This window comes from Centrocercus urophasianus, unplaced genomic scaffold (assembly GCF_019232065.1).
Source record: "Centrocercus urophasianus isolate 14NV4802_14NV808 unplaced genomic scaffold, USGS_Curo_1.0 seq_11, whole genome shotgun sequence".
Taxonomy (NCBI): Eukaryota; Metazoa; Chordata; class Aves; order Galliformes; family Phasianidae; genus Centrocercus; species Centrocercus urophasianus.
In genome coordinates this window covers 45,633,674-45,651,734 of record NW_024884253.1, presented here as the reverse complement: position 1 = coordinate 45,651,734, position 18,061 = coordinate 45,633,674, and the positions used below count along the sequence as shown (strand labels likewise).

At 37.5% G+C, this 18,061-nt stretch overlaps 1 protein-coding gene across 3 annotated transcripts in view; it reads left to right on the top strand.

The window, feature by feature from the left end:
• The window catches only part of YES1 (YES proto-oncogene 1, Src family tyrosine kinase), a 53,063-nt gene that overhangs the window by 22,792 nt on the left and 12,210 nt on the right, over positions 1 to 18,061 (top strand). Inside the window, exons 2-4 of one of the 3 annotated variants that reach the window (XM_042839759.1) lie at positions 6,618 to 6,716; positions 12,484 to 12,756; positions 17,296 to 17,395. In XM_042839759.1, the coding sequence (XP_042695693.1) occupies positions 12,492 to 12,756; positions 17,296 to 17,395 (365 nt within the window). In that variant the 5' untranslated portion in view covers positions 6,618 to 6,716; positions 12,484 to 12,491. Of the gene's footprint in view, positions 1 to 6,617; positions 6,717 to 11,697; positions 11,763 to 12,483; positions 12,757 to 17,295; positions 17,396 to 18,061 lie in introns of those variants that run through there. The other 2 variants (XM_042839760.1, XM_042839758.1) reach the window with 2 other exon arrangements.

The following is an 18,061-nucleotide window of genomic DNA, read 5'->3' as shown; positions in this document are numbered from 1 at the left end:
CTTTACTGTTACTCAGAATTTAAACCTTTCTGACCTGGGACCAAAATTTAAATAGCTGCTGGAAGTTACAAGGAACAAGCTGTTTGGCATGTGTACTTATATTTGTACCGAATCCTGGTCATCTTCCCCCCACCCATCAGTGTTTCAAAATTTGGCATTTCATTAAAATGAAAGTTTGGCCATTCCTCTGGTTCTACTCTTTGAGTCAAAAGAGTATTAATAAAAGCTCTATTTGCTGCTTAGGGGCGAGAAAATTTTCTACTGAATAGCAGTTATTTAGCCAGAAGTTAATATTGACATATAAATCATGTGCTTCTAAAAACAAGATACCAGTATGATTGAGAATACAAAAAGGTGAAGGCATTTTGGTTGCTTGTTTAGAACAGTTTATCTATCTGAATCTACTGATAAAAATTTAAGGATATTTTGTGCTGCAGTGTACCTTATTGTAGGTGAATGGTATTCACCTAACTGAAATACCTCAAAATAAACCTTTTATTTTCCTCTTTTCTTTATTCGTTGGTTACTAATATTCTTTCTAGCTCCTCTTCTAATAAGAACCCATCTCACTCCCGCTGTACCTGTTCAGTGTCCTTATCACTCTCTCATCTATTCCTCTTTTGTGCTCAGCAGCTGACTTACCAAGTTACCAGCTTTGTTCACTTTGGAAACCAGTGACTGATAACGTGTTGTACATGTTGCTGGGCAGCTCATACTTGGATTTTGCTGTCTGCATGGTAATTACTAATCTGAGCTGGAAAATGCTAAATTAGAGGACACACCTCTGGCCTCATGTGGAAAACTCTTTAAAGGGATGAATAGAAACTATGTGTTCTGTAGTGTATCCTTAGAGTACGCCTGAAGACTTCAACAGGTGGGTTTTTTTTTTAGTTATATTTTGGTAAAATTTCCCACCGTAGGAAATGCTCCTCAGAAAAAGTTTGCCTTCTTTTCTTTCTTTCTTTCTTTCTTTCTTTCTTTTTTTTTTTTTTAAAGTCACTTAATGAGTTATAAGGGAAAAATCAGCAGATCTATCTAAAAGCCAACAAGAAATGGGAGATGAATACTCTGTGGTTTTCCATTACATGCCATCATTGCAGGCTTGTTAAATCCCATACATGCCACTCTAATTGCTACTCTGGAGCTGGAAAGAGTTGAGTATTTTGATTTCTTCAGCAAAAGAATCAGCATGAAATGAGAGGAAAATATCACATTGCTTTTGAAAGCAGAGAATTAAGATCATTTTGGTAGCAGGCTCACAAGTATGTAGGTCACTCTGAAAGTAATGTCTCCCATTTATTTCCATGGAAAATACAAACAATACAAAGAGCATGATAACAATATTTGATAGAGAAAATTCTCTGCCACAAAACACTATTTTTCTATGGTTGCTACCACTAGCTCTGCATTTTTGCCAGCAATGAACAGGAGCCTGCATGCTGCATTCATAGAACCTGTACCAGCAGAGGTGATCCAGTGTCGCTGTCACCACAGCTGAATGCATCACTCGCTGCCTCACTGCGCTCACATCCGCTGGTTGGTCTTTACAAACAAACAGAAAGTGTCAATGAATGTCAGTGGGTGCCACTTTTCCCTCATGGAGAAATTCAGTGACACACCTTTGCTTCATACACACTTCTCTGTCAGGCGCCATTTTGTCAGACTGCCTCTCTTCTGCAGTCTATAACACAGAAGAAAATGTAATGGAATATTGGCAGGAAGTCCAGCCTCTACTGCCATACCACCATCTGCCTGTGATGTCAGGGACCAACATCTTGAAATAGGAGGCATTACTTTCCGAGCAGCCCTCATTGTTTGTGGAGTGCCCACATTCAGAACGAAATGCACTGAGGTGCAGCAGAGCTGTCTTCCTCCTGCAGAAGCTCAGGAAGTAGAACTGCTGCATGCCTGAGCCCCGAGCACATTGTAAAACAGTGCCAACTGCTTGTAGAGTGGTTCTGAGTGTGGCAGTGAAGTATTGAAGATACGTGTACAAAGCCCTGGGTAGGATGATGGTAAGGCTCCACTCTACCGTGTCCTGTTGCCTTTGCTTTTGGATGAGTGAATGATTTTTCTAAATCTGTCTCACAGCTCCATGATTAGAATAATCTGGATTAGTTGAGAGTCTGTTTGTGGCTGTTTAATCCACCAGAGTACAATATACCTTTGGTAAGAGCGATGAAAGCTCTTCTCAAGATGAGGAAGTTTCTGCTGTAGAGCAATGCTGAGATATCTCCGAGAACTGTAAGGGACAGTTACTTCAGCTGAAATAAATACTCCATTCTCACTGAAGGATTAAGAAGAATATTCCCTACCCAGAGTGCCATCTCCATGCTTGGTGATCCCTGTTAAAGGGAGATACTGAAATAAATGCAGGGACTTGGAAAAGATGAGATTGACGGGTGAATGCATCCAAGTGAGACTACATTAGCAGAGGAGAGGTTACAGCTGTGAACTACACACAACCGTGGCTGAGCTGAGAAGGGACCTCATGATCCATCTGCTCCAACCACTGCTCAAGCAGGGCCACCCAGAGTAGGGTACCCAGGTCCGCTCATACAGAGGGAACTCAGTGGTGATGGGGCTCTCAGGAAAAAGGTGTGTCGTGAGTCAAATGCAGAGCAAATAGGAGGCACGTATTTTAGTGGTTACTGTATTTAAAACTCAGGACTTGTCCAGTGTGGGTGGACTTTAACTAGCCAGTCATTTTGAAATGGAATGAATTTGAGCATCTGTATACTTTCAAAAAGACAGAAAAAAAGAGAAATTAATTTAGGACAACTCTATGGCCTCTATTTTCCAAGATACCTGACTAGCTAATTAAGATAATTTTTTTCTGGTCTTCTTTCCTATGACAACTATTATATCTGTCAGTGTAGAAAGTAATAGAACAGCAGCAACAATAGATATTAGGGTTATAATTCTTGTTTAGTTAAAACATCATTCCCTTTTTATGAGGGTATTATTTAGCAGGTGTCATCTTACTCTTTTTGTTGTTGTTTAGTTGTGAATTCCTTTACGGTATAATGGTACTCTTCACTTGTATTTTATGTGCAAAGGAAAACAGAAGCTATTGAATCATGAAGAGCAGCATAAGTGTGTGGTTTTAACTGTTTATACATAGTTTGACTTCTTGTTTTAGTCAAAAGGTTGATGTTTTCCAGCTGGCTTACTGAGATTCCTGTTGTTCAGCAAAGAACTAATTGCTGAAGGAGATCTAGGCATATGGTTTTTCAATAAGTGAGCTGCAACATTTTATCAGTAATTGGATTTAAATACTCTAATCACTGATTTTTGTTAAGATGCTAATCATGTCCATTGTGTTAGCAAGGATAAAGTAGCCTGAGAATAAAGGGGAATTTACTTTCATCTTAGAGTGATATTTGGCTAATGGTAGCTTGACAATTCATTTCTGCAAAGTAGGTATGTTTCAATCACACACTAAATTATCTAAATCTGTTCCATGTGGTTCCTTAGCACGATTACTGCTTATAATTCGGATAGATGTTATGGTCATATGGTATAGCATATTTTTTTTTTTTGCTGTTTAATTTTACGTTGCCATGACTGTTCTTTTCTTTAACATTTTAAGTTGACTAATAGTGACTAAATGATATTGTAGCTTGACTCTTGCTAATACTGAACTGTGCGAGCTTGCAAATTTTGTGGCCTGTTTTTCATATCTATTTCATAATTAATCTATGAAAAAAAAATGATATTTACATTTTCATAGAATTTGTCAGAACAAAAGCACTGCAAATAGTTGTAGTTCATAACTTTTTCTTTGCTTGTTCTCCAACGCAGATGTCCCTTGGGAAAGCATTTTGCCTGCTTCTTGCTGAAAACAGAACAATTATGTTAGTAAACAACATTTAAGAGTTGCTTTTGAAATATCTTCTGGAGGCATCTTTATTTGAGATAATATGCTTAAATAGAATGGTGAGAAATGGTATATCTAGAAGCATTATGTGATACCAGGCATTCTTTTTGTTCTTTTCCAAATAAGATGAAAATCTATTTATAAATCAGTTCAGAAATCCTGTCTGAAATAGAACGGATGGCTTGACAAGTTGTGACATGCATTGCACTATAATCTGACACAATCTTTTGGGCACACTTCTTGAATATATCGGGCTTTCTGTTTTCAAGATAATTCCAATTAATTACAAATTGTAATTATTTACAAATTGCGAAGTATAAATAGCTATTGCACTGAATTGTCCTTTTCTACTTTAATTTATTTATTGGCTGTACGCTTAAACGTTCGAGACAATGGAGCAGCAATAATGCTGTCTAGACGATGTATTGGTTGTTTAGTCTGGTGCCGTCTGTTGTCAGAGAAAATCTCTTCGTGTGCTAAAGGCTTCAGATTGTAAGGCTTGACATTATAACTCTACTTTTAAATATAGCTTTGCGTGCACGTATGATATATTTCAGCACGTAAAATTGCTTTTGCAGTTCTGATATTTTAGTTAATCTCTCCCTTGTGATCTGGACCATTGGAATAAAGAAAATTAATCTGTCAGTGTTGTGTATCCATTTTGCATCATCTGTCTTAGGTTGGCAGATTTTTTGTTGGCTGTATTAAAAAAGTACATATTTTTTACTCTTTCTGGATATGAACTAAGCTGACTTCACTAAAAACTGAGGATAAAATATTATTTTAAGAAAGTTTATCTTTCTAATTATGTTCAGCGATTTGTAGGTTTATTAAATGAAATTTAAACACTTAAATGTGACTCTTTTTTTTCTCTGATATGCTCTGAAGTTTCTGAGCAGCTTCTTCTGGCTCATTCAGGTGCCCCAGCTAGACTGTGTGCCCTGTAAAAGTGGGTTTGAGCTGCTGGGTATTTCTGTCTGGTTTTCGTCCCAGCACCTCCTTTCTTTCGTGCTGTTTCCTTGCATACGAGGTGGACAGCTTGCAAGTAGAGGGCAAGAAGATTGGTGATGGACGTGTGCTTCATCAGGTGCACAAGCAACTTAGATGAGAATCCATGCTGAGGTGCTTCAAACTAAGTCCAGTTCTTAGCCGTGGCGCACTCTTAGGGGGTTTTAGAAACCTTGTCCAAAACAGAAAGTTGTGGTGTTTAAATCTATATCATCACTGTAATAATGTTTTCTTGGATATGGTTATTCCTGTTTAACCAGGCAGTTTAAAGTATTTCAAGCAAAGACATGCTGGAATGGAAATCTTATCCATGTTTTTCATCAACATAACATATATTAGGTTATATTCATTATCTCGTTCACACCTGCAGGACTTTTAGTCTCTGACTGGAATTCCTGAGTGGGTCAGTGGAGGCTGGGGCGTTTCAGGCTGTGCATATCCTGCTGCTGTCTTCTTCCAAAGCATCTGGCACTAGTTACTCTTCCTACAGGAAGACGGCCAACTTTGTTGTCAGAGCCATTGCCCAGGCCTGTGGTGAATGAGGAGCTCTTGGTTTGAGGCTGAGGCCGGTGCTGAAGACAGGATACTGAATTAAATCATCTTTGGTTAGAGAAGTCATTAAAAGTTACGTAGGCTTGTTGTCTTCCACCTCCAGTCTGCTTTTCTTGAGCATGTATTGGTTTGATTGGAGAAGCCACCTTTCCTTTCTGTATTGTTGTACAACGGGTGGTCAAAGTAAACGTAGGATATCTCAGCTAATGTAGGCAAAACAATAATTATAAGTAAACACCATCCTATGAGTATGTGTTTTGCAGAGCAGGCTATGTGTCATGCATGACAAGATTATTTTCTCCTTCATGTTCCTGAAACTTTTGCCTTTCCTTAAAAGGAGAGACCACCTCTACAGATTTCACTGTCCCAAGTATGCAGGGAGTGGGAGGAAATCCTACATGTTTAATCCAGACAAAACAGGTGTGATGGGAGAAAACTGAGACTGCTTATGTCTTTCTGGGCATTACATCATTGACAATCCTAATTTCCATTTTGTTCATTAGAGTTTTTCATTGCAGTTGTGTTTGTTTTTTTGTTTTTGTTTTACCTCTGTGAACCAAACACCTAATGGGGCCTTGCAGTTGGATGACAGAGCGTGGTATGCTTTGAGATGAGCGTGGTACTGCCCTTTGGAGCAGCTCCATCTCCTGCCTCTCTGTTCAGGAGCGATGTACATGTTGCTTCTAACGAGAAACCTTTGTCTGAGACCATTCAAATAGGAGGACTGGAAACCCTCAGTGTCCTTCACTGATAGTGTGTTGAAAGTGATACATCTGGGTAAGTCTCCCACCTCTAACACAGTCAAGCCTCAGAGGAAACACATTTCCATCATATTTTTTGTCTTTCATGACAGACATGTTAAGAAATCCTGGAAGGATGTGGAAGATTGAAGGATCTTATTCTTTCTTATGTAATTCCTGTTTGTACCGAATTTCTTAGTAGTGTTTTGAGATCTGGTGTTCCTTCTGAGTACAGGTGTAATGATCTTGTCAGCTTGGTCCTCTAATAGAAGGATCAGTCAGACTCAATCATCAACTTAGTGTAAATTTAAAAATCTGTTTTGTGTGAAAAGCAGGAGTTAGAACAGAAAAATGTAGTGCTTGCAACACCTTTAAGCTCTCTGAAATTTTTATTTATAAAAGCAATCTTCTGCGCATTGTTTTTTTTCTCCATGCAGTGTCTTCCATTGCTCCATTGGTTCTGCTGGCTGTGGTTTGTTCTGCTTCTGTGAAATCAAAAGGATTACCATGGGAGCCACAGAATTTTTCATTTATAAGTATGTATTTACAGTCACCATAGAAAGCAGGATTTGATCTGTAGAGGCATTAGGATTAAAAAAAATTCAAATTATAATGGTGATAAAGGACAATATTTCTTTAAACATATTTTAGCATGTGAGCAGCCTAAGGTCTAATAGTTATTTTTCTGGGTAGAATTGCACTTAGAAGCATGGCAAACATTGAATTTCAAATAACCTAAGTCCTTGCTTCAGTGTCTTTTTTTATACTTCTTCCTTTATCTTCACTTTTCGCATCTTATAAGATCATTAATTACAAGGTCATGTCAGTTGCACTTTAAATGCATAATCATACAGACTCTCTAAGGTCTCGTTATGCTAATATTATTGCTAATTATAAAACTGAATCCAGTGGTACATCATTTTTTGAAATGTCATAGGTTGTGAAATAAGGAAATGTTGGAAGTTATGACAGCTCATAAAAGATAAACTATTGCATGATAAGAAGCACATAATTTGGGAATGAAAACTGTATATACTGTGCAAAGGACACAAGAGAGTTCGAGTCATTTTTTAGTTCATTTTCCTTTACCAACCCAGTGAATTGTTTTGTATTGAAAAAAAAAAATAATAAAATAAAATAAAATTAAAAAAAAAGACATATTTTCATACCAGAGAATCTTTTTAAAGATTAAAGGAATTTGTTAGATGCTATAGTATTGACCAGAAGCTTATTTTTCTGGTTATCTTCATTTCTTTCAGTCCATGTCATTTCTAATTAATGAGTTTTAGATACTACCATCTGAAACCACCTGTCTGGTGAATGCCCTGCATTGTTTGCCTGGCGTACAAAAAGCCAGTATAGGTTGAGTGTCTCCAGTGACATACAGAGTCAGCTCTGCACTTGTTTAAGCAAATAGTCAGCTGTTAGCTAATGGATCCATTAGTGAACTTTCTACAGAATATCTTGTAGTCATTACAGCATGAAATTTTAATAACTTCAAATCAGAACTGTTTGAAATATGAGGACCTTTTTCTGCAAAACATTTTTCACATTTCAGTGCTGAAGATGCTACTTCTATGGGTAGAAACTTTGTTGATAATGCTGAGAAATAAAGTAGCAGTGAAATCTTCAGTTTTTTGGTTTGTGAGTCTCAAATTCTTCTTCAGATTATATAGCATGGGACTGTTTTAGGCAAAAAGAAATTTGCAGTCTTGCTTTATTCTTCTAGAAAGTTATTTCACTTGCATTTAGTACCTCATTTAGTATAGAAAGAACAACTCCCTAGAGCATCTTTTCCTTTGTGGCACATTAGAACCTCTCTGTTCTGCAGCTATTAACACTGTGGTGAAATCTCCAGAAGATATCTGAGGAAGTAAGTGATGGATCATAACAAAAGAGAGAGATCAGAATGCCTTCAGTTTGGCCCTAAGAGGAAGATTGTTTTTTTGCTGCTGTTTTTTGATGTTGTTTGGTTTTTGTTTTTTTTTCCTAGTGGAGTTTTTGTTATTAAATCAGTGACAATAAGTGAAGGAAACATGAGGCTCTCCCAGCATAAGGACGTCAAGGTTTCTGAGCCTAATCTCTGTCCCTCAAACCCCTGATTCCAATGGGTATAATATGGGAAGGTGGGAAGAACACGCAGTTCTGAGGCGTATCAGACTGCGGTGCAAGAATGCTAGCTGTTGCGTTGTTGGTTCATTATCCATGTGAGGCTCCTTCATGCCATTGAGAGACCTTCCTTGAAGTGCTCTGAGAAACGGTGTCACAAGGAACCAGTGAATAAGTAATTTCCAAATCTATCAACCTTAAAGAGCAAAGACATTTGATAGAGGAGTGGATTCCCACGTGGTACCAAAGCTTGTGGAAGGGATGGACCAGGCTACATACGCCCCAAGGGAATGGTTTGTCAGTACCTTAAGGTACCGCGTCTCTTGAGGAAAAGCTCACCTGTCTCGGGCTGGGTAAATATCTTTCTGAAATGAAAGCGGGGGAAAAAAAGCCTTGGAAGCCATACTTCTTGATGCATTGAACAGTGTTTTCCATACGATCTAGCGCCCTGCTCTAAAACTAAGTTGGAAGAATAAGAGGGCAGCACTGACTCTTGTAGCTCTGTTTGATAGAGTGCTTCTGAAGGTGCCTGTGTTACTGTCTGCAGGGCTTGTAGAGTACTGAACCATGATGAACTTTTGCCCTTTGTATGACTTCTCCAAATGTCACAAGTCAAAATAATGTCCCTAAGCGCTTGTTTGATGACAATTTCTTTCTTGAGTATGCTTATTGTTCTGTTGATTTTTGTGCGCATCCTGCTAACCTTCATCCATCCTTCCAGTAATCACTTTAGCTACTGCCTCTTGAAAATGTTCTATCACAGGATTGCTTCTATCTAGAAAGCATTGAAAGATATCTGTGGTTTTACTCCTGCCATTCGGAGTGTGGCTTCCTGATAGTCCTCCAGCCAACTCCTTTACCACCCCACCAAACATGCTGGCACATTAATCACTGTCAACAGGAAAGTATTTGTTTCAAAGGAAGAATAAGCTACCAAAGTTATTCTATGATCTAGAATGATTTAACTAAAGGGAATGGACTTGTGGATTCTTCAGTCAGCACTTGTTTCAGTCAGAGGACTGACTTCTGCAAGGCCAACAAAAACTTCTCATCTTTATGTCTGTTTCTAAAAAGAGTTTGGTGCTTCAGAAATGCTATGGCAGAAAGTGATCCTTTAATGTTTTGTTGCTGACCAGACAAAGAGTAATGGAAATAGTTTTAAGTTATTTCAGTTAGTTCAGTTATTTCAGTAATTTTTAATAACAAATGCTGTACCGCAATAACCAAATCCAGCATCGCTACCAGCTGCTTAGGATATTTTCTTTGATCCAGTAATATATTGCAGGACTAAACGGTAATAACATTTTTTTTTCTTCCATACTGTGGGCAGTCATTTTTCTCTTCCCCGCTACTCACCCTTGTGTCATCTTCCCTGTCCTTCCTACAGTTAAATTCAAACAGTGTTTATCAAAATTTTCCACCTATGTTTTTGACTTTCAAAAGCTAAGTGTTTTGCTTCTGCAATTTTGTTTTGTGGGTATGCAATTATCAAAGTAGAAGAACGTTTAAATTTTTGTATGCTTATTTCTGAATGTCTGTCTCCTTGAAGAGCTGATTGAATCTCTGCTGTTAATCTCTTTAACCCCAGAAAGAAGATTACCTTAACAGTGAAATAGCTGGGGAGGGGAGAAGCAAGGGAAAGAGAGGCAAACTGTATTTCTCCAGAATGAATTCAGGTCTTCAATAAGGACTTTTTACTGCAGTGAAGTTCATCAATGGAAACTTTTTGCTGCTAGCCACATAACAGGTGATATTAATTATAATTGCATAATCTGCTGGAGTTGTCAATTACCATGGGACTGGTAAAATTGTTTCTATCTTGTTGTTTTTGTTTTTTTTTAATCTTGAAGTCTTATCAGTCTGTTACAAGTTAACCAAATACCAGAAACGAGAGAGGAAAAGTGTTTGTGGTGAAAATGGTTGAATGTTCTTACTTTTTCCTTCTAATCTGCTTATTAACATAAGTACTTTTGAATCACTCATGATGCTTAATTTTTAACCAAAGGTAGGGAATCACTACTGTTAGCAAACATATTTTCCCAAAGGTTTTTGGACTTGTATTCATAACGAAACTTTGACTGCAGTTGTTTAAAGAGAGTCAAAGAAGTAGGCCTCAAAGTAAGGCAAGAGTTCACAAAAAGCAGTGAAGTGGACAGAAAATTGTGCTTCAATTTGTTTTTGCGATGGAGAACGATGCGTTTTGTGTGTTTGATCCACTTGCCTTGACAATCAATAACTAGCATTTCTACTACAGATTGTAAGGCTTTTTCTCCCAGGTAACAGTGATAGGACAAGACGTAATGGCCTCAAGTTGTACCAGGGGACGTTTAGGCTGGATATTAGGAAAAACCTCTTCTCCAAAGGATTTTGGAGGCATCAGCACAGGCTGCCCAGGGAGTGGTGGAGTCAGCATCCCTGGAGGTGTTCAAGGACCGTGTGGATGTGGCACTGAGGGACATGATTAGTGGGTGATATTAGTGGTGATGGGTTGACGGTTGGACCCTATGTGTGATCTTAGAGGTATTTTCCAACCTTAATGATTCTACGTAGACAGGGTGCATTCCTCACATGTTTATTTGAATCCTATTGATTGTGATGAGTTGTTGATAGAATAAGTTGCCAATAACAACATCAGAAGTAGTAAACGACTGAATAAGGTGTGCTTTCTCTGCGATGCGATTCGTAAAAATGCAGTTCACTTGATTTTGTTGCTTCTTGTTTCCACACCAGTAATTGTCTGTTGGGCATTATAGTACAAGGGACTGAAAAGACAAGCGATTATTCTTAATTTTAACTATTGTATGGTACATCAACATCTGTGGATGTTCTTCTTTCCAGGAACTCTGATTTGAGGCCCTTAAGGAAATTATGGCATCTTTAATATTGTGATTGTTAAACAGAGGAAATTAGAAAACTTTCAGATTGAAAAACTAAGTTTTCTCTTTGTGGCTATATTAAGGCAGCATTCATTTAGTGAGATTTAATTTGTCCTAAATTTCTGTATCTAATAGTGAACAAAATAAGAGAGAACTGAAAGGGGGGGGGAAGGGGGAAGTTGATTTGCAATGGGAAACAGTTTTTCTAACTTCTAGTTAAAGAATCCTGGAACTGCTATTGTAATTGTTGAAATAGTATGGAGATGCTGAAGTAAAAGTAGGGTTTGGGGTGTTTTTTGGTTCTTTTTTCCCCGTAAGAATTTAGGAATTTTCATGTCAGGCTAGTTTTACATCTGACACAAGCTCCTTTTCTTGTTCTGATTTGTTTCCCAGCTGAAGCAAGCTAGAAAATGCCTGCTATCAGTTGTCACCACTTGATAAGTGACAGGTGGTGACTTCTTAAGATGTGGTAATTATAATTGCTTGTGACTGTCTCCTCTCTGATGGCTGTCAGCAGGTAAGAGGTGTCCCTGCAGTAAACAGCTCTCACGGTCTGCCTGTAATGGAAGTTTGTGGCCATCTTGGGCTGTCAGGACTGTAAGTTGTCACCATTCAGGGTGCAATTCAGTTTCTAAGCTCCTGGATGTTGTAATTACTATTGTAAACATTCTTCTAATTTTGTTTCAACTCTGGAACTTAATCCTGTCCTGCAGCAATGATTATTACGGTTCTTTTTTGAGTTGCATTAAGGGAAGCTGGAAACAGGTGGAGGCTTCCCTACAACTATCTTTAAAGATATCCATAGTTGTAACGCCATCCACAGCACAGGACTTCATTGCTTAAAAAAAGCAAGCAGAGATGCTCCACTTGTTTCCTTCACATCATGGCTTACGTGGCTCTGTACTTGTCACCTCTGTTCAGTTGGTCTTTCCCAACTTCCCTGGTGGAGAAGTTTTCAGTGTCTTTTCCTCCTCTGTTTCCAACTGTCTATTTTTTGGCTGTTTATTTGTTTACCATGTTCAGCAAGGAGATGGAATGGATGGAAGAATAATCCAAATACATTGTTTGTGTGTGTTGTAGTAGGAAAAAATAATGGCATCCTCTCTAGTCTGGGAATAGCTTAGGTCTTATTCTAGAAAACTTTTTCACCAAGATTTGTAATCTGCGTGCAGTAGCAATTAGTAGAAGTTTTGGGTTTTTTTGTTTTTTTTACAGTAATTAATCAGCGTTTTGAGCAATTGCGGCAGGGAATCTTCTGTGTTAACTATCAAAAGATGAAGCATCCAGATGAACTCAGTTTTTCTTCTCATTTTCACAGAAGCAATCATGGGGTGCATTAAAAGCAAAGAAGATAAAGGTCCAGCCATGAAATACAGGACTGATAACACTCCAGAACCTATTAGTTCCCATGTCAGCCATTACGGGTCAGACTCCAGCCAAGCAACACAGTCACCGTCAATAAAGGGATCAGCAGTTAATTTTAACAGTCATTCTATGACTCCTTTTGGAGGGCCCTCGGGAATGACACCCTTTGGAGGAGCATCATCTTCATTTTCAGCTGTGCCAAGTCCATATCCTAGTACTTTAACAGGTGAGTATTACATAAAATTCTTCTTGTATTATTATTTATTGGTAAGCTTCATAGCCATATTTAAAAATAAGAAAATGAAAAGAATACTACTACCCCTTGCCACACAAGTGGAAATTTAAAATAAATTGCCTTTTAGGACTTTCTGATTTTCAGTATCTTTTCTGCTGACATAATAATTCAGCCCATACCAACTAGTGAATGGAGCTTTGGGGCTTTTTTTTTTTGCTGTTGTGGTTTTTAGGACCATAGCACAGAGGTGTTGGACATGTTAGAGGTGATAATGGGAGTAGATGTCAAAATTGTTATAAATTCTATGTTCTTGAAGGGATGTACATGGAATAATGGCTGTAACACAAATTCAGAAAACTCATAGTGTGATTTAATCTGAGTCTTTTTATTAGCTGTGAGTTATTTGCATTAAGGCAGTGTGGAATCTGTTCAATTACAAAGTCAATCAGGATATTCAGTATGTGCTGTGTACTTTAATATATGAACAGGATGTGTTAAATAAGAGCAGAATTCTCTCTGTTGATGGTCATATTAAAAGCTAAGTTGAAAAAAGTAGAATTTACAAGATGCAGAGAAAGTCTTGGCTGATGTGTAGACTCTGAAGATGCAGCATTTTAAAGCAATATACGTATTTGATGTCATAAATGTGCCTTTCTATAATTGCCTTAAAACTTAAAAAAAAAATAAAAAAAAAAAAATCAAAGATTGTTGTTGTGCACATGGCTGATCCCAGCAGTTCACTTAGTTTTGCTGGATCTTTTTGAGAGGAAACTGATTTTCTTTTATTTGGGAGGTTCAGAAGAGAGAACAGAAGCCTTGTACAGACACTTCACAAAATGTGGCAAATAATTCTGTTATCAGTCTCCTTCTAGTTTTCCCACAAAACTCTAGTGTTAGCACAGTTACACTGTTTAAATGTTTACTTCACTACAATGGCATTTAAAAGCTTTTCAACACAACAAATTTGAGGTCTATAAAAATCTGCTGTGGCCTTGACACTGAGAAATTCAGGAAAACAAACTGTCACGTACTGATTACCTCATGCTCCCTTTTTGGAAATTCAGTAAAAAACAAATAGTGAAAATGAGTGTCTATCCCAGCTCAAATTTGTAACCCCATCTGAAACCCAATATTGGATGAACACATGCAAAAGTGAAGTGATGGCAGCCTTTCTTTTTACTCACTAGCTCTACCAAGTAAAGTTTCGTGTGCTTACAGAAATCTTCATCTCATCTAAGAAACCTCTGTGTATTGCCTCTTGTAAGATTGGGTTCTTTGTTCAGGTGGGAATCACCTGCAGTACATTCAGGCCCTCATGGGTATTACCAGACACCAGGAATGCAGCCCCCAGCTACTGTAAATCCTTTTCTGCCACGATCAGAAGGGCTGATCACTTGCCAGTCTTTGTTCATCCTAGCCATTAAGAATATTGTATCTTGGCTCAGAGTCAATAAGAGAGATTTCTCGTGGAAAGATAGGTCTTGAATCTCGTAGGTGTGGATTTGGGCAGACTGACTTGCCCCCATCATTTTATGGTCAGGTAAAAAGATACTGCTTATATAATTATTCCTCCTTGCTTTGTAAGACCAGAAAGCCATTCGTCCTCAAACACACACATTTTTCTCTTTAAATAAAAATGTACCAACAGTTGTTCAATAAATCCACTTCTCATTTTCAGATCAATGAGGGTTGCTTGGTTTTTTTTGAACGGATTAAATGACAAACTTCATCTGGCTGTAAGCTTTCAGTGTTTGTCACAAGTAAACACTGAGTCAGGATCTGAGGCCCTTTGTTTTGCGAGACAAAATAAAAGAGATGGGCTTGTCAGCGATGTCTTACAAAAGGTTGTCATCTTAGCTCCTAGTAAAGATGAAAAAGAGTTGGGCCACCTTTAATCCTCTGGAGCAGAACTGGAAAAGAAATCCGAGTGAAATTCACTCTGCTCCTGTACTGTACATTCTTTTGTCATCAGACATTACAAATTCAGAGAATAGTAAGACACTTCACAAAATATGTGAGAACAGAAAGTTTGACTTATTTGAAGCTGTGTTTTCACTATTGCTCTCTAGTCCTCATACACAACAGCAAAGGAAAGCTCTCTCCAAAGCTGGTCCTTGATTAAAGAATGAAAATTCTGCCCTAATGAGAGAATCCCCTTCAAGGAGTAGTGTTTTGACCCCAGGTAGTTTTAACAACTAGATTGGTAATTCACACAAAAAAAAAAAAACATCCACAAAAGACTTCAAAAATCACTTGAGTTGTATCTCCTTGTTTAAAATATTCTATGCTGATGCTGTTCACCTAAAGTATTTTATTATTCTGTGCTACAGAATAAATAACACTTCTGCATGAGAATGATTTGTATGGTACCTGAAGTGCTGAAGTCAAAACTTCGGAAGTATTGTATACTAGCTTTATAAATTATTTCTTTAAAAATAGTAAACACTTACAATTAATGATAATTTTCTTATCTCATTACTTGCATCTGAATGCTTTGTTTCATTACTCTGATTAGTGCTATACTTCCAGTAGAAATGGATATTTCTCTTGTTTCTATATTAGTATCTTTCCAGATACTGTGCTGTTTGTTTTGAAGTTTTTGGAGTCTCCCAGCAGTTTGATAAAGATCTATAAGCTTTTGTAATGTTGTGACTTGAGAGTACCAATCTGCAGAAGAATTCTCAGGGGATGTTTTATTTCTTTAACATTCAGTTTCTGACTGTGTGAAAATGATACGTATTGCCACAATTTTCTTTCACTGAGTAACAGTTTGTCATCAAAATAATGCAGTAGTACAATAATGTGGGCAATAATTGGAAGAACTCTCGATTTTTAACTTAAGTACTCTTAACTTCTGGGATATGTTTTAACTAATTTTCAGTTTGTAAATCATACTTCAGTATAGATTATTATTATATATATAATATATATAATATATATATATAATATATATTATATATATATTATATATTATATATATTATATATTATATATATTATTTTTTGTTGTTGTTTTGATTTTCCTAGAGGAACTGTAGATTAATTGCCATTTATGGCCTACTGATACAGTGTGAGCACAGGAATCTCTATATCAAACAAAAATATTTAAATGAAAGCATCCATTTTCCAATAATACTGGATATAGACAATACTCATCATGTATTGTATTCCTCCTTTCTGATCATCCTCGCATTAGCTATATTGTCTAAGGTTAGACACAGTATGTTCCTGTGTGTCCTGCTACATACATATGTGTGTTAGAAATGTAATGTTACACTTAAATTAATTATTTTATTACTTGAATTATCATTAGACTTTCTAAATGCCCACTACACTGTAAAATAGCATTTTTGCTTCCTTTAGCCCAAGTTTATTAAGTAATCAGCTCTTTCAAGCATAGAAAATGTTTCTACAGTAAATGAAGGAGCCTGCCTGCTCGTACAGACTTGTCTTGTCCTTGGGTCACACTCAGTGCCCTGTGCCTGAAGTGGGGTAGGGGAAGCAAATTCCTTACAGTTGGTGGAGAACAGCTGCTTGTCCTGTGAAATACAAGAGCTGTTCTGAAAGCAGTGTCTCCTATTTTATGATGCTGGCCAACATCATCAGAGGTGGATGTTGATGGTATGGCAGTAGAGGTTGAATCTTCCCACCACCATTCCATTAGATGTTGTTGCCGCGTGCGGATGGCAGCAGAGGGGCAGTCTGACAGAATGGGGTCTGACATGGAAGTGTGTATGAAGCAAAGGTGTGGGATTGAATTCCTCTGTGCAAAAAAAAAAAAAAAAAAAAAAAGATACCTGCTGACATTCATCAACACTTGCTTAGCATTTATGGAGACCAACCAGTGAAGAGCACAGTGAGGCTGTGGATGGTGCATTTCAGCAGTGACAACAGCAAAATGAAAGACAACCCATGTTCGGGATGGCCATGCAGATTTTTTATGAGAATGGCATGCTGGCTTTTGTTTTTCACTGGTATGAACACACAGCTAATGGTGGCAACTTTTGAAAATAGTTTTGTAGTTGAGAATTTGCTCAAACAAATAGTGTTATTGTGCTCTTTGCATCTGTTGTCATTTCCATGAAAATAAATAGGAGACATTGCTTTCAGAACAACCTATAGAACTTAATCATTGTTTTATGGAAGAATGCACTGACTGATCTTCAGCAAATGTAGGCTTTAGTGATTTCTTCATTGAATTTCTTAAGAAGATTACTTTTTTTTTCTAATGTCAATGTGTTCTGCAAATGTCTCTCTGCAAGTGCTCTAATCATTAATGTACTTCTAATGGTATATCTAAATACTTTCTTTGCTGTGGAAATAATATACTTTTTAGCACTTTTTGCTTATAGACTTTCCTCAATTTTAAGGAATGAGCTGGTTATTGATCACAGCTGCCAGAATGAGATGGAACCCGAAGCCTTCAGTTGCTTCTGAATTAAAATTGACGAGTTGTTTTCACAGAGAAGTCCTTAATTCAAGTTCTGCAGCATTAATGCTATATCTTTTTGTTTTTACTTTCTTTTTCAAGGTGGTGTTACTGTATTTGTGGCCTTATATGATTATGAAGCTAGAACTACAGATGACCTTTCATTTAAGAAAGGTGAACGGTTCCAGATAATAAACAACACGTAAGTGTTCTCGTTCACAAACTTCTCTAGGGTGTTGTTGGGAATAAATAGATCCTCGGCACTTCTTGAAATTTAAGTGTCATGTTTCAGTAAAGAGTGATTGGAATTTTTTTCTTAAATGAGAGACTCAACACAGATGGGGGCTGAAATAGTGATACTGGTTAGATGATGCTTTTGGGCTGAGGTCATGTTTGGGGGCAGATGTCAAGATGTAGTGGCTGGGGAATCCCAAAGCTGCCTCCTTTCATTCCCTTCTACAGTGAAGCAGAGCAGAGGGGGAAAAGCACAGTCTATCAGGTTCTGTGTGTTATGGGCTTCCACATCCATCAGGGATGCATGTTTGATTTTCTAGTTTAATTGCAGCGCTATTCTGATCTTATAGCCTGGTTTATTGAAGCCTGGAAAAGAGGAAAGTGTTTTTTCACCTTGAAGACTTCTTAGCACAGCCAAAAGCTGATGTAAATACTCTAATACGTAGATGGAGCAGTTTTCACTCACCCAGTTCTCTAATTTTATTAGCTCACTTCCTGCTTTGTGTGTTGCTTACTGTCAGCATACAGGCAAAATGGTAGGACTGAGGTAGATTAAGACTAGAGAACTGGAAAGTCTGTTATACTTCTCTGCCATAAAATGTTTTGCTGCAAGTTTGCATTTTATATATAAAAA